The sequence below is a fragment of the Bidens hawaiensis genome, unplaced genomic scaffold (genome assembly GCF_021521415.1).
Source record: "Bidens hawaiensis isolate Kalapana, Puna unplaced genomic scaffold, B.hawaiensis_p1.1 tig00019799_1, whole genome shotgun sequence".
NCBI lineage: Eukaryota > Viridiplantae > Streptophyta > Magnoliopsida > Asterales > Asteraceae > Bidens > Bidens hawaiensis.
In genome coordinates this window covers 341,784-362,817 of record NW_027493006.1, presented here as the reverse complement: position 1 = coordinate 362,817, position 21,034 = coordinate 341,784, and the positions used below count along the sequence as shown (strand labels likewise).

The following is a 21,034-nucleotide window of genomic DNA, read 5'->3' as shown; positions in this document are numbered from 1 at the left end:
TTTTACACAAAACTAGCCGAAAAACACTTGTTTTCGCACTGTTTAACGCACCCGATAAGTTTTTCGCGCCAAAAACCGAACCCGAACTAAATTTGGACCGGGATTTTCGTATTTGAGCTTGAGAAACCAGATTAATGGGCCAAATTAGGCCCAATGGAGCCCAATCTTTCTTCCGATCGGCCAGCTACATCCCACCCCCATTTTTTTTATAAAACTTATTTCTCAAGCTTGTTTATTCATTTTGGTTTATAAAAACTGAGGTCCAAGCAGCTGCAAGCTGAATTTCCAGAAAACCTTCAAACCCTAAGGTAAGGAGCTTAAATAAGTAGCTTTTGTACTTGTTTAAACTTGTTTAATACTATATAAACATGTCTTGGTTACTAAAAATCATTCCTAACCGTGTAAAATTCCTAAAAATGGTCCATAAACATGTTTTGATCATACACATGGTAAGGAACCTGTTTTGATAGTTTTTTTTGCCATAAACACGGATTAAAGGGTTGAAACGGCGTTTTTACGGTTCAAAAGTTCGTTTTTGTGCACTAGCCGAAACCCTAAGTTAAAGGGATGTTCTATTGATGAAACCTGCTTGGTTTGTGATATAGGACTTGTATCTAGCTTGCATAGAAGCACAAGAACCTGAAAACTTGATTAGAAAGTCGGAAACGAGCCAAACCCGCTAAGGTAATGCCGAAACACTCGCTTACGGGCTATTTAGGTTAAGATTATGATATCCATATTTTTAGGACTTGAAATTTTGCAGGGACATCAGGTACCATGTCATTGAGTCCCTGTTAAAATTTGGTAATTTTTCGAACATCCGAGAATATTTGGCGAATTTATTACCAAATTGGGACGTTTATTTGGGAAAAATATCTAAAATACTTCAAAAATTATGAAATTTTTCTGGGAACTCAGATTTGATGTATTTTGATCACATATGAATTTTGGGATCATTTGAATAAGTTTAAAGGTGTTTTGTTTATATGCGTTCGTGTAAATTTTTATAGCCGAATTTGGGCCGAAAAGAATATCGCACGAGCTTTTTACATTCTGAAATTGATACAAGTTGATTTGGGACATGATTTGAGCATTCAGGAATTTTTGTGGAATTTTTGGAAATTGTTTGGGGTAAACGGACGATTTTCAGACAAAATATAGCTAATAAAATGAATTTTTATAAATTAATAAATCAGTAAATAGATTCCAGAAATATTTTTATAAAAATCTACATATTTTAATTGATAAGTGGCTAAATTTTCATAATTTAATGATTAACGGTTAATTAATTATGCTAATTTGAATATTAACCAAATTCAGTTTTTATAAAAACCGGCAAGTTCGCGACTAACGAACCTGCAAAAATATCAAAACACCAAGAGTGATCAAAAATCATATTTTTGGACTAATTAAGTGAAAACGAACTGTTCTATGAAAAACCTAGACAACCCGGATGGATTGTGCGCGTTTCTTCTTAAATCAAACTGAATAAACGGAAACGGGCCCCGTGGCTAATCCGGGACCCCAGTATGTGATCTTTCTTTATAAATTAATCATGTTATTAACCAATACATTTACCCAAGCTCATTTTCCCATAACTGTTTTCTGAACGCGTAAACGAGCAACTTGGCCTAGCTGGGAAAACGGGAATCTGAGCCAAGTTCGATTTTCAGTATTAGACATTGAACAACATCACAACTGTCACACCCCGACCAAAGGCGGCAGAACATGCCGAGGTGTAACGATTGTCCATAAGCACATGACACTAATTAAAGTGACAGTATTTAATAAACTCATTTCATTTCACAACATCGAAAATGTCACATAACAATTATCCATAAAATAACCATAAACAAGATATCACAAAATATGGTAAATTTGATATTGTTCGTTTTTACTAATATCCTAAGGTCTTTGATGTCGTTTTCTTCACAATCATAAATCAACCAAGATGCAAACCTGCAACATTTCATAAAATAAAGTTTGTCAACACAAAGGTTGGTGAGCAATTCATAAGTTTAATTATATTAGTATATAACAAAGATAGCCACAAAACTTGCATACGAAACGATAAATAAAAGTGGTAATTTGGATAAATAGATATCGCTACACACATTAGCGACACCTAGCCATAAGGGGATGCAAAATAGTCTAGGATTTTATAGTTATCGTTAATTACATTACGTTAACGACACCTTGCTATAAGGGGATGCCAAATAGTCTAGGATTTTATAGTTCCACCAACCAAAAGCGATAAACACATAGGCATATAAGCATAGAACACCAAATCGAGCAATTATTTAGGTAAAGTATACAACTACGTTTGTGGTTTAAGATTCAAATATAAAGCATTTTGTTGAATAAGTATGAAATGTCACCCCCAAAATAAAAGATGGAAAATGGGGTATGAGGTACTCACCTTCAAGTAGTAAACTTGAAAGATGATAATTTGGAGATTTGTCAGAACGACGAGTTTAACGCACAATGCCTAAAAAGAAAAGAAGTCTTGAATTTAGAAAGGTTGTCTTGAAGGTCTTTAAACAAAATAAATGTCGAGAAATGTAATTAATTAAAGTTCAAGGTTTAAAATGTAACTATTTAAGAATTTATAATAATAACCCTTTAAAAATGTAAGTTTGCTCGAAACCGGGTTAAAGTATCTAACCTTAATATTTACTCAACCTATGTAAAGTAATAAGGTGGGTAAAATGCAAGAATGCAAATCCCTTTGGAATAAAGATACTAAAACGGTTTTTTTTTATCGAGTGTTCGGGTTGTCGGTTCGGGTCTTGATAATTGGTCAAACCCAAAGTCGACTTTCCAAAATATTGAATGTTATGAGATAACTCAATAAAATTTAATAAGACTTAACCAAGTATGTAGTTCAATTGTTTTAGAACTAACAACGCACGTTAAGCGAGTGTTCGGTTTTGTCGGTCCAAACTTTGTTATGAGATCAAGTTGGATCCAACATTTCCAAGTACTTAAGAAAATATCTAAAAATCAATTTGTAACTATTTTTAAAGAAATATACAAGTCTTTATGGCTAAAAAAAACACACACGCTTGTGTGTCTTAAGCGAGTAAGAATCGGTTTGGTTCGGTTTCCATCTCACAACAAGTTCATAGATGGTTTCCACATGTCCAGACACTAAAGAACTTTTATAATAATGTACAAATAAAAATACTTTAAGTTTTACAACCAAAAGTTAACAATAAAGTCTTTAAACAAAAGTTTGGTTTTCGGTTCGGATCGTGTTTCGGGTTAAGACCGAGGTAAGATTCTATAAACCCATAACCATAGAATTTGTAAAAATGATTTTAGAAACTTAGATCTAAAAATAAGTATGTTTAAACAATTATTTAACAAAACTAGTAACAAAGTTTGGTTTACGGTTTAGAGCTATTTACGGTTAAACCGAAGCATAGACTCTTAAAAACCCATAACCATGGAACTTGTAAACATGACCAACAAACTAAAATAAGCAATATTAATATGTATGAACACGTTATATAGATGTATATATATCAAGAACACGAAGTCCTCCATGAAGCCTTGCCTTATGAGGTCTGAAACCTCACCGACCGGAATCGGAGAAGTAACTACCAAAGGTAAACAAGGGGTGTATATTATATATATGTTGCACAACCATAAACAAGTATTAATAAGGCTACATAAACTAATTAAGATGAAAGACTAAAAACCTTCAAGAACACTTAAGAAGATAACCTTGAATCTTTGATGTTTGAGAGAGTTTTTTTTTTTGAGTTGTAGCAAGGGAAAATGAAGAGGAAAGGTGGTGTAAATATAGGGTAATGTTGGTGGTCAAATATGGGTGTGAGACACAAGAGTTTTCATGCAAAATGGATCAAGACAAAAACACAAAACAACAAAAAAAAAAATAAATAAATAATAAATAAATAAAAATAAAAATAAAAATAAGATGTTTTCAAGACCCAACAAGTGTGAAACAATATTGTAACATAAATCCATCATTTTGATTATAACATAAGCTTCGGTTTACAAATCGGGTCGGTTTACATAATAAACAAATACAAAAACGAATACAAACAAGACCCGAAATTAACGAATGTCACAACAACCTAAGTCTATTTGCTACTTTCTGGGCGTTCCAGCTACACCCAGATTAGTTATACAGCCCAGTTTAGTATTGAGATTATAATAATATTAAAATATTAATATTATTATAATGTTGATTATAGGAACTACTGATAGCGGACCGAACAAACCACGAGCTGATACAGTACTGAATATCTACTAAACAGTGAGTTTCATGACCCCACTTCTAAACTGTTTTACGAACTTTTGGGGTGAAAAGCATGTTTGCTTATATCTTTATACTTATCTGAAACATGTGATGATGTGAATTATCCAAGTGCTAACACATGAAAGTCCCCATTAACACAGTGATTAACTTCGAGCCGGTGGCTTGTGAATAGTACTATTGGTTTGACAAACCCAGGTGGGGCCAGTATAGTTGCTGAGACATTATTCCGTTTGCACATGTCCATATTTTTACGAACCAGCTATGTAGTGTTAGGCATAGCTACCGGGGCATGTTGTGGGCGGAAAGGGGCCACAGTGGTTGATTGAGCGTGGGAAATGGAGGCACGCAGCACGAACAGTCCATGCTTCACTGTAGCTTAGCATAATTACATCACATACATCATTTACATACATACATACTTATTTCATCATTACAAGTGTTAACTTGTGAATACTCATTTTTTTTTTGAAACTCGTGAAACTTACCAACTCTAGTAGTTGACCCGTTTTAAACTGCTTTTCAGGTGTACCTAAATCGGAATGATTTGGTGATCTGTTACTTGCTAAAGGTGTGTGATTGATGCTATGTGAATAGAGGCAAGGGTGTAGTAGTAAGAACGTTTAGTTAACAAACCAGTTTTGTTTGTATCACCTAGATTGTAAAACAATGATAGAACAATGAGTTGTAATATATTGTAAATTAGTTTGTAATGTTTCTTTATAAACAATGTGTTGATACCAGAGGTGTCTGTTGTAAGGCCCCGAACCCGGTAGCCTTACTTTAGCGTCGGATTTACTCATAAACACAGTTCTTACAAATCAGAGTTCATTAAAACTTTCGCGGAATATAAAAACTTTCATGAAACGTTACAACAATCCAAAACTTGCCTTATTTAAACATTCTTGTCTTTCAAAATAAACGTCAATTACATTAAAACATCTTGAGTCTTCAAATGCCAGTCTCCTATTCGCCCACCATGTGCCCTCTCAAGCTAGTTGTCTCATTCTACTCACCTGCGTGCATACTAAAAGTCAGCTACGCTGAGTGAGTTCTAGTTAATCATACACTATACAATACACATAAACTTATATTCTTTCATTCATACTTTCATACTTTCATACTTTCTTTACATACATAATCATACGTTTTAAAGAGCCTTTCGCCCTATAACCTTACAGATATTATAAGGGTCTGGTCCCTAACATCACAGATATTATAAGGGTCTGGTCCCTAACATCACAGAAATTATAAGAGTCTGGTCCCTAACATCACAGATATTATAAGGGTCTGGTCCCTAACATCACAGATATTATAAGGGTCTGGTCCCTAACATCACAGATATTATAAGGGTCTGGTCCCTCTTTCCTCGAATATTAGTAGGGTTCGGTTCCCTAGTTCTCGAATATTAGTAGGGTTCGATTCCCTCTTCGTTACCATACAACCATACATCATACCTCGAGTATTATTAGGGCCCGGTACCCTCTTCGTAACCATACAACCATCCTTTCATTCTTTTATTAACTTTATCACATTCATACACATAAGCATACATATCATACTTACCTTATACTTAGTGTTACAACCTGACAGTACGTGCAATATCCGAAGATCGTTCACGTACCGTCAAGCCATCATTCATACATATCACATTATTCACATAAGGCATACACTTATCTCTTAGGATAAGCGTATTAACAAACATATCGAGTATGCACACAGCCCCGAAAACATAACAAGGAAGTGGGGCTAGAAACTCACCTGAACACGGTTACGTTCACCGTTAATCGTAATCCCTTTCCTCAGTTGTGCACGGCTGACTGTATAACAAGTATACATATCAATTAACTATCATTACTTATATCATCTTTCTAATCTTAATAACTACCCACAACGAACGGGGGTCCGGGGGCAGTCATCAGGCGAACTTAGCTTTAGGCGAAGTTAAACCTTAGGCGAACTTAGCTTTAGGCGAAGTTAAACCTTAGGCGAACTTTAGCTTTGCAGGCGAAGTTGTCATCAGGCGAACTTAGCTTTAGGCGAAGTTAAACCTTAGGCGAACTTAGCTTTAGGCGAAGTTAAACCTTAGGCGAACTTAGCTTTGCAGGCGAAGTTGTCATCAGGCGAACTTAGCTTTAGGCGAAGTTAAACCTTAGGCGAACTTAGCTTTAGGCGAAGTTAAACCTTAGGCGAACTTAGCTTTAGGCGAAGTTGTCATCAGGCGAACTTAGCTTGCAGGCGAAGTTCATCAGGCGAACTTAGCTTGCAGGTGAAGTTGTCGGCTGCAGCTACTGTTCGTCCTTAATCATCTTCGTTTCTTAACCAAATAACTCGATTTAGGTATCCACGGAATCGTCTGACCAGCGCCTACAAACCCCAACCATCAAATCGACCTAACATCGATGTTTAAGGGGTGCGATTTAGGCATATAGGTTACGGGTTCTTTTATCAATCGATTAACCCATCAAATCTTAATCATTTTCAGTAAGTTTAGCTTTGTTGGTTTCGTTTTTACCATACAAACACAGATCTATAATTTCTATGCTAATCCAAACCTAAACGAACAAGTTCTCGATATAAACGTACCGTAAATGAGTTGAACTACGAACACGAGCTGGTCTTTGATGTTGCTTTGGTTCGTCACGACGATCTAGCACCAACAAGCTCGGGTCCTCGCCTTTGGATCTTGGTTCGGGTTGTGTGTTTTGGGGTGTATAGAGATTAGGATGGATAAATTGATGGAATGGAAATGATTGGGGTCTTAAGCCCATGGACCGAAGGCCCATATTTCCTTTTGGTCCCTATCTAATCCCATCCAACTATCCTACTAAGTCTTCATATTTTGCTATTATTATTATCGTTCCACTAACTCGTTTATTTCACCCGAAAAAATAATATATTAAATATTACTTTAGAAATTTCGGGATGTTACATCTGTTACATTCACGTTTTACGCTTCCGCATTGTGCTAGTCGGGGTGTGACACAAAATATAGTAAGGAAGAAAAGTTATTAATTAAAATCTGTTCACGGATAATAGTTAGATCATGTTGGTGTAGATGAAATTTAAATAAATATTGCCGGAGTGGACGAAATTAGAATAACTCCAACTTATAAGAAGAAATACAATAATCTCGTCTTCTAAGAACAATTGTTTCTAAAATGCGTCTCCCATGTAGAATAAATCCAAGACGAATTTTAAAAAGTCAATTTTCCTAGAATTTGAAAATATGTACGGCCTATGTAGAAAACATAAAAAAAACAGTCTTAGGAGACTGTATTTTGAGAAATAATATGGCCTGCTCCCTCAATATTTTGAAAAAATTTGGACTTTTCCATTAACAATTTCCCGTATTTGGTCTGCTCCCTACATACTTTTAAGACTTAGGCCTGCTTCCTCATAATTTATATCTTCTCCCAATGTGTCTCTCAAGTACAAATTATTAAAAATAATCAACAATTTTGGGCTATTTTGAGACTTCTCTCTAAAAAGGTTATTTTAGAAAATTTTCCTATTTTAAATGCATTTTACATAAAAGTATAACTCCGGCTACTGTAAATGACGGAAAGTGTGCAAAAGGTTCAAAAAGAGGACATATAGTGTAATTATTAAAGCCATATCGTAAAACTTGTAATTTTGTAGAAACTTGAAGGACATAGAATGTAATTTACTCTAAGTATTATTTCTTGAGTGTCATAAAAGTATTAGGTAGCGTTTGGTATACAGGAATGACAAGAGGAGTGGAATCATTCATTGCGTGAGAATGAAAAAAGTGATGCTTGGTTGTTCAAGGGAATGGAATCATCCATTACACATGGAATCCCATTCTATTAAAACCATTCCTTCCCACCCCTTCTTTTTTTTTTCATTTCATTCCTCCTTCACACTACTTTCTCAACAACACTGCCACCTAACAACAACCACCAAAACTACCATCGGCACCACCACTACCTCCGCCGCCACCACCGCCGCCACCACCACCTTACCACCAGTGTTACCACCGTCACCGCCGATGCCAACAACGTCTACGTAACCATCGCAACCATTGTCACCGCCGCTGCCTGACCATCACCGCCACCACCAATGTCGTTGTCTGACCACCACCATAGCTTACTACCATTGCCATCACTAACAATTCTACCACCGCCACCCCTACTGCCTGACCACCACCACCATTTTCGTTGCCGGAGTTCCCACCATCGCCATTGTAGGGTGTGTTTTTTTTTATTCCCATATGTTAACCAAACATGACAAAGGAATGTAATGATCCATTTCATTCCATAGCCCATTTCATTCCTTCTCCTATTCCATTCCCCCCTTCATTCCATTACCTCCAACCAAGCATACCCTTAAGGTGTGTGGTAAAAGCAATGTTTTAAAAACTGGTATTTTATTCGTATCGTATTTGGTTCAAAAATGGTACAACCGGTTGAACCGGGATGTACCGGAAGGTTCAACCAGGTTGAATAGTTTACACTATGGTTCCATATAAATGCAACTCCAACTCAAAAAAATAACCCTAAAGTACATGAGCCACATCGCACATAAACCGAATATCACGCATGAGCAATGATCGAGTGAAATAGGAAGTTTGTATTTGTATACGAAATTAATCCACTATAAAAGATGTAAAGAAACCAACCTTGGATTTGCAAGATACAATATTAGTTGATTGACAAATCGTTATTTAGTATGTTTACTCGTTTTAATTTTATCTTCTAGGTTAAAAGTCATTTTAAACAAATATGGGCCACAAAGAAACATAAAAATCTCTTGGTTTTAAAACCGGTTTGTCGGTTTAAACCGGTGTTTTTGAAAAAACCGGCGGCACGATGTTCTAGCAAACTGCCTAAAAATATCGGGCTCTAAATAACGGTTACCTTACCGAAATCCGGTATAACCGGTTCAACCAACCGGTACGAACCGGTTTTTAAAACATTGGGTAAAAGGGTTCTAAAATGTCGAACAGATAGTTTAACACGTGAAATCTTCTAGTGTTAAAAAATAATTAATGTAGTTTACTTATTATGATGTATACTAGCTGTATAGTACCAAGTTCTTCAATTATAAACGAAATTTACACGTTCTCTTCTTCTTAATTTAAGAACAAAAAATAAAATAAAATTACCATCTCTCTAAGGAAAAGAAAAAAAGAAATGTGTTAAAAGAAATTGTTAAGATGCTATCCAACCTAACATCTATGCACCACGTCTCTTTTGGTTTGTTCAATTTTAAATTCTCTATTTTTTCTTTTTGAACTCTATAAAATAGAGGGGTCTAAATGCATGTTAATAAATAATCATATAGCCGCCAAGCTGCATATAATAAGTTATATCACATTGTCACCTTCAATCTAAATAAATTCAAGTGAAAAATAGAGGTAGTATTTAATTAACCAGCTCGTCAAGGAGGCCAACTCGAGATATGTAGGGCCACGAAATCCCTTCATCTAACATGATCTTTAACAACTAAAAAAAGGATTGTGATGTGAAGAATATTATGTGAGGCTGTAAAAGAACCCCTTATGTGATCTAGTTCTTAAACGCGGGGAAGATGGCGAAGCAAGATCGACTATAGTTAAGTTTCGGGAAGCTCACGATTGCAAGAAGTGAAGTGATTCTAGCAATGAAGGAGAGATCATTGATGCTACAGAATATCACACGATTTTTAAAAGATATAAAGGTTTGACGTTGATTAATATGAATCAAGGATAAAACTTTTATGTTGAGATTACACTGTTACACTAATAATTATTATTTAATTCATTTTAGCTCGCAAGATATTGATAACTTTCAATTAGATCATCACCCACTTGGCTACTTCACATTTAATATAAAGTTTTTATTGATATGCTCTAATATATAAATGTTACTAATACATAATTTGTTTTATATAAAGTTTAAAATTAAGTTATCATTTAATATAAAAATAAAGTTGGATCCATCATCCAACATTAGAAAAAGAGGTTTTTCACTTTAAACAAAGTATTGAAAGCCAAAAGTTGCTTTACACTACATTTTCCCTCATTTCTTCTTGGCATAATGGAGCCTATGGACCCCTTTTACACCTTTGTCCCAATCTACAAAATATATAAATATAAATATATATTTTATATTTGAAGAATTAGAACATTGCATTTTACTTCTTTTTTTATAAAATAAGTGTAGTTAATATCTTATCTTGACATCCGAATGTGGAATCATTAAAAACACCTTAGAAACAACACTTTGTGACATTTAAGAATTTCAGCAGGCAAAAGAGCATATAACCGTATGATAGATATATACTTACTACATGTGTGGGGCCCACTTATTAATATTATTTGTATTTTATACTCTTTAATTTTATATTTTTATATTTTTAAAATTTAATAGGTAAGGCCCGTTTTGTCATTTCACAAACACTTGATCGAAAGCGTTAGCATTCATCCATGTCGGGAACAATGTATTACCCGTACGCGTAACTTTAGAATATATCAAATACATATACATGATACCACACAAACATCTTGGTATTTAATTAATAATAGTTATATGAAAACTACAATATGAAATACAATTTCCTATATTGACAATTCGTACCAAAAAGGTCGAAGAACGATGACAACCATCTCTCATCTACATCACCTTCTGTGTCTTTAATTCTTTATTTTTCGGTTTTCTCTCTCCTCCCTCCTCACCTACGTCATTTTTCCTCGATCGTTCAATTTGATGACTTTCTTCCTCTCTTCGCCTTATAAACTCCAAATAAGCCGCGGATTTTCGCGCTCTTGACTAGTAGTTCACAAATGATAAGTTTCACATAGTTTTCAAATGACTTGAAAGCACATGTGGTTTCCATACCACCTTAAATTGACACCTATCTTTCCAACTCTCAGATAAAACGAACTTGTCAGTTTGTTGTAAATTTTGTCTCCTTTTTCTTTCAAAAACAACTTCAATTTTTCCAAATTGTCAGAATTTTCCCTTTTTAGAAAGTGATCCAACTTGTAACACAAAAATTCACAACCTTAATAAATATTTAACATATGAAACACTACTTAACCTAGTTAACAAGTCAAAGATCTGGCAAACTGAACCAGATTTGCTCAAATGCTTTAACAATAACATCATGGTACTCATCTGAATTCAATGAAAGATAACAAGCAAGAAGCTCTTCTAAATCCTTTGATGCCCGGATATTATTCTCCTTGATCATCTCCATCATTGACTCCTTGAAATCATTTTGTGGATCAAATGATGACTTCACAACTGCAAAGCTTTCAGACATGTTACTCTTTCTTTGTGAAGACTTATTTTGAACTACTCTTTTATTCAATATTGCGAGTTTCGGAGAATTCGACCGCAGTTTAAGGCCAGAAACTGATTTTCTCGCCTGAGGTTGGTTGGTTTCCTTAACTTTCTTGCTTGAAACTAATGCTTGTCGGTTTCTTGGTATAACTTTTGATGGTTTTGTGATGATGGGAGGGAGTTTAAGGTCGTTTTCGGGCGAGAAATCGATCTTTTTAGGCTCGGTTACATCGATTATGATATCGGAAGTGGAAGAACTTAATCGGCATGTGCATGAGGTGAGAGGTGAGTGAGTTGACTCAGAGGATGGAGATTGGATTGTGGTGGGAGAATGGAAGAAGTCTTGAAGGGTGTGAGTTGACTCAGTGAGTGAAGAGTGTTTAGGTGAAGGTTTGTAGATGGTTTTTCTGTTGGGTGTTATTAATCTTTTAGAAGATTTTCTTGGTGGGTCATGAAAATGTGGGGATTTGGGTGAATTATGGAATTGGGAGACTTTAGGTGTGTGGTAGTTTCTTGGGTGAGAAAAGTGGTGGTTTTGGGGTGGTGGTGTGGTAGTTGATGATGAATAATAAGAGCCATAAGGTGGTTTCTTGTGGTGGTTGGTGGTGGTGGTGGTGGTGATCTTGGTCTTGCTCATGTCTCTAAGCTTGTAAAACCAAGCATTTGGTAGCATGTCTGATAATCTAAACCTGTAATTTCCCATTATGAGTTATGACTCTTTCTCACACACAGAGTACTCTTGTTCTTTTTTTCTTGCTTTCTCTATGTATCTTTCTGGATATATGAGTTTGTCTAGAGGTGAATTAATAAATAGGTATAGAGAGCAAGGTGTTAAAATATATATAGTGGCTTGAACTTGTACAAGACTGACTCGTTTATAAACACGTCGAGCCAACTCATCTCTGTTGTAAATAAGCGAATGTAAACTCGCTCGTTGTCTCATTCATTAGTCAGCTCGATGGCTCGCTTGTTTGGCTTGTTTAAATTAAAAGACAAATTTTATTTTTAATATATTTAAATTATAATTTAAATTTTTATATGCATAAATAATAAATTATGTAGCTTATAAATTGTGCATTATGTGTATGTTAACATTGTTATCTTTCTGTTTTTATGTATATCAACAATCTAAAATAGAAATTTATATAAACACTAAAATAAATGAGTTGTTTTGAGCTTTTTACAAGTCGATCGAGCTTAACATTTAATGAGTCAAGTCAAACCAGCTAGTTTAACTTACAGCCCAAGCCCAACCTAACTCTACAATAACAATAGTCAATAGAGAATAATTGAGTGATACATAATACGTCTTTTAATATGGTGAAATCACAACCCAATAAAATTTGCTTGAGGTAGTTATAGAACCTTTATAAAACAATTAAACAAAGACCTAAATCAAGAGAAGATTAGGTCACACTTTGCCGCAAGGCTGATTACTTTGTGGTTAGGTGTTAAAAAGTCGTAAACCTCGGTATTTATGACATGTATAACTTAACCTATGGGAAAAGAAAGGTACTTATACCGAAATGTAGTAAACAATATAAGTGTCATTTTCGTCCTTATGGTTTCACAATTAATGCGAATTTAGTTCAAAAAGTTTATTTTTTGCATATGGACCCTTCACGTTTCTCAATTCTTGCCAATTGCATCCAAATCACCAATCTCGTTAAATTTATTCGTTAAGTTAGGGGTAGACATTTCTTTTCACTATTTCTTTATTATATGAGTAAAGTGCCAAAATCGTCCATCAGGTTTGGTCATATTTGCAAATTTCGTCCAAAAATATTTTTTTTCACAAGTAGACCCTCGATTTTTCCCAACCATTGCCAATTTCGTCCAAATTGTTAACTCAGTCTAAATTCAACTTTAACTTATGGGTGTTACTGTCCTTTTTACATATTTGTTTACATTATTGTTATTATGTGTTTGTTTGATGACATATACTAGGGATGAGCTCAGTACCGTACCGGTACCGAAAATCCCGATCCCGAAAATCGCAAATGTTCGGTACCGGTATTTGAGGTAAAATTCGGGAAATACCGGTACCGTACCGTACTGGTTCCAAAAACTCAAAACCTTGGTACCGACGGTACCAAATCGGTACCGGTACCGGTACCGATTTTGCTCATCCCTAGCATATATAACATTTCACGATTCCTATGTTTGAATCCAATATATTATCCGTTTATTTATTCTTCTTTATTTTTAGTCATATAAGGGGTTTAGCTTAGCATAATAATAATAACAATATAAACAAATATGTAAAAGGACAGTAACACCCCTGAGTTAACGTTAAATGGCACTTCACTCGAAAAAAAATATTTTTGGACGAAATTCACAAATATGACCAAACCTCAGGGACGTTTTGGCACTTTACTCATATAATAAAGAAATAGTGAAAAGATATGTCTACCCCTGACTTAACGATTAAATTTAATGAGGTTAGTGACTTGGATGCAATTGGCAAGAATTGAGAAACGTGGAGGGTCCATACGCAAAAAATAAACTTTTTGGACTAAATTCGCATTATTTGCCAAACCACAAGGACGAAAATAACACTTTACTCATATAAAAATACGAAAGTTTAAAAGTATCTACTCGCTATAGCAAACGAAAGAGAAAACCAAAAAATATGGTGATAGAGCCAAGGGTGTATCAAAATGTATTTAGTTCGTTGTTGATGTGATGGGAGTCCGTTTGGTTCATTACAACACCGGAACTCGCTATAGCAAATTACAAGAAAAAAATATCTAGTTTTGATAAGTTTTTTTAAGTTAACCAACGTATATTGAGTGGAAATTAAAAATATTAAAAACGTATATTATTTAAAATATAAAGGTAAAATTAAAAATAAAAAATCAAAATCAAAACAAACGAACCACTGCCACATGAACCAGGGGTGTTCGAATTAAAATTCGAATATACGAATCAATCAAATTGAATTATTCAAAACTAGTGTTTTACCCGACATGTTGTGTCGAGCAGGTTAGTAAAACTCGAGCGTTGGTAAAACCCAAGTATTGTAGGTCCTGGCTTTGAGGCGATAAGGCGACACGAATTCGATCAGTTTTGGTTATGTGCGTTATGGCATCGGAAATAAAACAAAAAATAAAATAAAAACAATTTAAACACTGAGGTGGACCAATGGGGTGGCGTCGGTCAGTAAAGCTCAGGCTTTGATCACGTTCGTTACTATACCGGAACATAAAAAACAAAAACAAAAATAGTGATCATTTTTCGTTACTGTATCGATACAAAAACAAAATGTGATGATTATACGCAAATTCAATCAATTTCACTTAACAAAAATCTGGTTCAGGCCAAAGTTAATGTTGAAAGGCTTCTACCATACACAAAAGCATAAATAACACAATTAAAAAAATCAAAAACATCATTTGCAACATCAGGGATTCGAACCCGGGTTGCAAATTGGAACAAACAGTTTACCCACAAACAAAACCATCCAACCAACACTAATGTATGTGTTATCTATCAAAACCATTACTACATATAACAAAACAGAAAGAGCCAACTTTGTGGCACAAAAGTTCTAAATTATACTAATTAGATAATTTGGATTTGAAGATTATGATTGAACATTTCTATTCTGAAAATTGTTTGCTGAGTTTGGAGAGTGTTGGTGGTCCTCGACGTATCCCTAGAATTGGTGGAAAGCCCAAGCCGGTAGTTGACGGGTTTTGTCACAGTTGCGTTGGAGCTCGAGTGAGCTTCAACTGGCCCTTTTGGAACTTGATGATGAGGGGTTGTTGGTTGCTGCAAGTAGTTGGATTTGACTGGATTTTAATTGTTGAAGTCTTAGCTGGTTCTTGGGAAGTAGAGGTTTGGAAGACTTATTTGAAGATTACTGATGACCGGGTTGCTTTATGCTTGGATGGCAGGCTAAAATTTATCGCAATTAAGGTATTTAAGTGAGAGATTTTTGTGTTTGTGAAGGCCTTTTAGGCTTGTTTTGGTTTACATTTAGAAGACAAATGTGGATGACCCATTTACGTTTGGAGGAGGGTTTGTTTTTCTTGGCCTCTAACTCATTTAACCTAGTTGTATCTCTATATATACTCGTATCACTGTATTGTAATTTTTGTACTGAGCATAATAAGAAAAATTTTAGTTGCAGTCCATGAGTATAACACACCTTAACCATACCATTTAAAATCTCGTCTCGTGTTTATTTTGCTTTAGTTTTTGTGTGAGATGGTGATTCTATTGTGTTGTTGCTACTAACACTAAAAACTCTCATGTAAAAATCAAACAAAAGAGTTGCAATTTTATATGAAATTTACAAAGATTGTTCTTTTGTACAGGGAGTTTTCTAGCTCTCACTTCTTGGTTTGGGGTAGACAGACTGTCATATCTTGGAGAATACGCATCATTCATTCTGGATACGTATAAAGTAATGTTACATTGATTCCTCGACATTTTACTCATCCACTCAATATAAGATCACAGTACAAGTGTTAGGGAAAGTTAAAATAGAAAGGAAGACAAAAATGAGAAAAGTGAGAAGGATTTGTGGTCACACAAAAACCCCTTAAAAAATTCTAAAAAATTAATAAAAAAAATAAAAAGACACCCAAAAAAATGTTTCCCTCATCATTCTCGTTCCAAAAAAAAAAACTCACCCAAAAAGACACAATGCAGAGACATAAGACACAATTATAACGAAATGAACAAAAGACACAATTATAACTAAAAAAGGACACAATAAATCGCAAAATATAACACAATGCCGAACAAAATATAACACAATATCAAGAAAAAAGACACAATCAATGACGAAAATAAACACAAAACCCAATGATAAACAAAAAGACACAATGGTCGTTTTCACTCAACATTGTGTCTTTTTCGAGTTTTTTTTTAAGAACGAGGAAGACGGTGGAAACATTTTTGTGTTTTTACTTTTTTTTTGTTTTTTTATTAAATTTTGAGTTATGATTTTTTATTTATTTATTTTTAATTTTTTTTGAAGGGATTTTTTTTACTATAAATCATTTTCATCCTTCTCTTTTTTGTCTCCCTTTGTAGAATAACTTGACCCCAAGTGTTAACAATAAACATGCAATGGCAATTTTTCATAAATCAAGAATGATAAAAAATATTCTAAAAATCAGTTAACTAACAAAACAAATAATATATAGCCCGACTTCATTTATGGCCGATTCTAGAGATGAGATTTTTTCCCGAATACTTGTACCCATTCATTACCCGTACCGGTATCTCTATTTATACTCGTACCCATCTATTCAGTATGGATATGGGTACCCAGATTTACTGATTTTAGATACGGGTACTTTCGGATACACATACGGGTATTACGGGTACTCAGTACCCGTTAGGAATATGTAGGATTTTTATTGGGATTTTCAAAACTCATAACTCTAGCTGTGCTTTTATTGGGATATCTTCAAGGCTTCAAGCAGGTTTTTTAAAACCATTGATAATAAAAATATTAAGTACTAATAGTTCTAATCAAGCCAATCAAACCCTAATTCTCTTCTCTTCTTTTTCTAATCAAACTAGTAGCAGCCATCATGATTGGATTTTATATTATGGTTGATTTGTTTCATTTTTAGTTTTGGTTATAGTATTACGGTTTTGGTTTTAGTATTATAGATAATTGATTATCGGTACCGTACTGGTATCGATACCAAGTTTAGTGGAGACCTTTTTAGAAAAAGAAAAAAGTGGTACCAAAGCGAGTACCGTACCCAATGGCGGAGCCACATATAAGTGGCCGAGTTCGATCGAACTCGGTCAATTTTTTATTTTATATATTATTATAGGTGTGGTTTAACAAACGAACCCATTCTTTTTCTGCGAGGCGAACCCAGTATCACAAAATCTCTAGAAACATTTTACAGTTCGCCAGTGAAAAAACAAAAACTTAAATTTTAAAAAGAGACAACGACGTCGTTTTCTTCCGCTAGGCTGGTGTCGTTTTTTGTGATATTTTCAGAATTCGCATTAAATTTTAGAACACCCATGGAGAAGAAGAAGAAGAAGAAGAAGAAGAAGTTGTTGGTATGAGGAGAAGGATTTTCGTCACTTTCTTTGTACTTATAAAATATATATCCAGAAAAATATTGCTTTTATTATAATAATATATATGCGGCACCGTACTTTGTTAATTGGTCGTCATCATTCATCCATGTTTATTATTATTATTCTTCTTAAACGGCTAAAATATTATTAAAAAACTCCAATACCTATCAAGAAGCTTGAAACGGAGGAACATCCAACACCAAACTTCATATTTTTTTAAGATGTAAAATTACACTAACTAGAACAATCGAGTTCCTCTTGTCGCCCTCTATTTTTTACCTATAAGAAAAGTATTCGATCTAACCAAATGGATAGCGGTTATATGAATGATGCTTGCATTTGTTATATTGAAAATGAGTTCTTTTTGAAAGTCGCGATCAAAATAAAAAGTGTAAGGAACAATTATAATATGAAATAAGTTTTTTTATTTAATATTTGACTTTGTATTTTATTTAATGTTGACGGTGTATTTTGTTATGATAGTGATATTGCGTGTTAGTTATTTAGCCTAATGACCGATCAGATCCATCCTGGCTCAAAAATTTGACTTTAGAAAAAAGTTGAATGCCAAAAAATCCCAAACTCATAGGAAAAAATCACCGGCCACTAACCGTACCTAAAGTACCCGGACCCGTGCCATAAAATTCGGTTATGGTGACACCAGTAAAAAAGAAATTTTAGATAATTTAAAATAACTTGTTGGTTTGAAATCCAAATATATAGGGATGATCTTATATTTTGAGAATAGGTTTTTGGCATGGAATTTGTATTGGAAGTAATTTCAGACTCCAAATCACAAGTCGGTGAACTTGAGGGACCAATGCTGATAATCTGGTCATAGTTGGTTATATTTTCTAATTGTTATGTAAATATAATAGGTAATGTCTTGGCTAGGGTTTGGTTAGTTAATATAAACCAAGTCATGGTTAGGCATTATAAAATATGTGAGACGCAACCGAGTTAGGGTTCATCTAGATACATACACGAGATGTAATCGAGTTAGAATTCATCTAGATGTAACCGAGTAAGGGTTCATGTCAAACCGAGTTAGGGTTGAGAGTTGTAATCAGCTTTTTGAGTAATATTTTTTTATTAATAAATAAGAGTTATTTGTTTATTCGTGTTTGACTATCGATCCGGGACTTGAATTGGTATCATAGCCAGGTTCAAGAAATCGATAATCGATTGGCGACGAGCGGTGACTTGAGGAAGTGCTATCATCAGCGCATATCGGAACCGAGTTGGGTTTCCGAATCGCAGTCCTTTTTTATAGGCAAGTAAGTCGAACCTGTGGCGAAGTTCTCTATTTGTTCAGCGGCAGTGATCGGGGTTTTTTGTTGTTCGGAGTTGTTACTGTTTTTCGTTCCAGTGATTTGGCGGTTCGAAAAATCTTATCGTGGGGTTTTAGTATTTCTTGTCAAAGGGGAAAAGGAGTTCTTTAAGTTGATTGGTAGGTTGGAACACAAAGTCAAAACCTCATAATTGTATTTGATTTTTGTATGCTACTGCTACGAGAACCAAAGAAAAAAAGTTTTGGTATTTTTCCTTTCTTGTGATCGACAAAGAAATCAAGAAAATTAAAACAAGTTTGGTTTGATTTTTCTTTTATATTGGTTCAACGAGTTTGGGTTGGACAAGCGGGTTTAATTCAAAGTTTGTTTTTTATACAGGTTGAACAAGTCGGTTCAATTCAGAGTTCGTTTATTTACGGGTTAAGCAAACCAAGGTATTAATTTAAACGATGTGCACGTGCTTTTATTCGGGAACAAAAGAAGATCGAGGAAGATTGATGTTCGCTCGATTAGATAACCGAGATTACAGCCAAAGAAGTGGTTATGAGAGTTCATAAGACAGAGTGAATGGTCGGGGACAAGGTCACGGAAGTAGTCGAGTTCGGGAGAGCCGAAGAACACATCTATGGATCAAGAGAAGTTCCGAAGAGATCAAGAAAGCCAAGAAGGTCAAGATCATGGTTCGAATCAGACATGTGAAGAACACAAGTTTGGAGACAAAGGTTCACTATTTCGAGTCGGAAATTAGGGGGTGATTGTTGGAAGTAATTTCGGACTCCAAGTCACAAGTCGGTGAACTTGAGGGACCAATGTTAACAAGTTGGTCATAGTTGGTTATGTTTCATAATTGTTAAGTAATTATAATAGGTAATGTCTTCGTTAACAAGTTAGGATAGTTAGACTATCTCCATTCACAAATCAAACCAAACCAATCTTTATTATAAAACTAATTTCTCTCTCTTTTACCTACCTAACCCAACCAAACCAAACTTTCCATATTCATTAGCAACCTAACCTTTACTACTTTTTATTAAATAAATAAAATTTATAATTGTTGTTTTTTTTTATTCAAAAAGACCATAAATATAAAATAATTTCTTTATGTAATAAAAAATATATATTTAATATGAAATTATTTAAAAAAATAAAAAGCTCGGTAATGATTTATATTTATTTTATATTAAAAAGTATATTTTTAAACAAACTTAGTTTTTTATAAAATTTATACCGGTGTATTCACAAACAAAAGTTGAACAAACTATGTTTTTTGATTTTTTTAAAAACTTAATAATTAAAACTTATTAGAAAAAAATCAATATTGGAGCTAAAACTAATTAGTATGAAAAGAAAAAAGAAAAGAAACTAAAAACATTTCCATTAAGATGGTGACATGTGACAAACCCAAGATTGCAAACTAGTTATTCTTGCTTTTTTATTTACTTTTAACTTAAATAGTGGGACAAACCTATCCTCGGTTTGTCAATGAGAATGGTCTTAATATAAACTAAGTCACGGTTAAGCATTATAAAATATGTGAGACGCAACCGAGTCAGGGTTCATCTAGAGACATACACGAGATGTAACCGAGTTAGGGTTCATCTAGATGTAACCGAGTAAAGGTTCATCAAGAGTCAAACCGAGTTAGGGTTTGAGAGTTGTAATAAGCTTTTTGAGTAATATTTTTTTATTAATAAATAATAGTTATTTGTTTATTCGTGTTTGACTATCGATCCGGAACTTGAATTTGTTGATTTTATTTATAAATAAGTTATCAAGTAGAAATAATATGGTAGGAACCAAAAGAAGAAGTGAACACAAATGAATCGATTGAATCTAAAAGACTGAAAATATAGTTGTTAGCATTCCTCTTAGTAAATATTCATTACTGAATTTATGTTACTATAATAAATTAATAAATGTATAGTAGTATTCATCGAGGGCGTGCTTCACATTTATTTCAAAACCATGAAACAATAATATGTTAAAAACAGCAAGAACGGTATACAACATTTTTATATAATGTACAGAAAATAATCAAAATATGTAGTTGTGCCGAAACTGGGACAGTTTCATAATCGTCTTATGTGTTGTCTCCAACACTTCAA

The 21,034-nt window shown here is 34.1% G+C and overlaps 1 protein-coding gene across 1 annotated transcript; it reads right to left on the bottom strand.

Moving 5' to 3' along the window:
* Positions 1 to 11,328: 11,328 nt before the first annotated feature.
* On the bottom strand, positions 11,329 to 12,307 carry LOC143559265 (transcription repressor OFP1-like). The gene has a single exon (XM_077047898.1). The coding sequence runs from the start codon at positions 12,275 to 12,277 to the stop codon at positions 11,342 to 11,344; it is 936 nt and encodes a 311-aa protein (XP_076904013.1). The 5' UTR covers positions 12,278 to 12,307; the 3' UTR covers positions 11,329 to 11,341.
* Positions 12,308 to 21,034: the final 8,727 nt, after the last annotated feature.

Bases quoted from the DNA above. Each gene is read 5' to 3' on its own strand.
- LOC143559265 (XM_077047898.1), bottom strand. From the start codon at position 12,277: ATGGGAAATTACAGGTTTAGATTATCAGACATGCTACCAAATGCTTGG.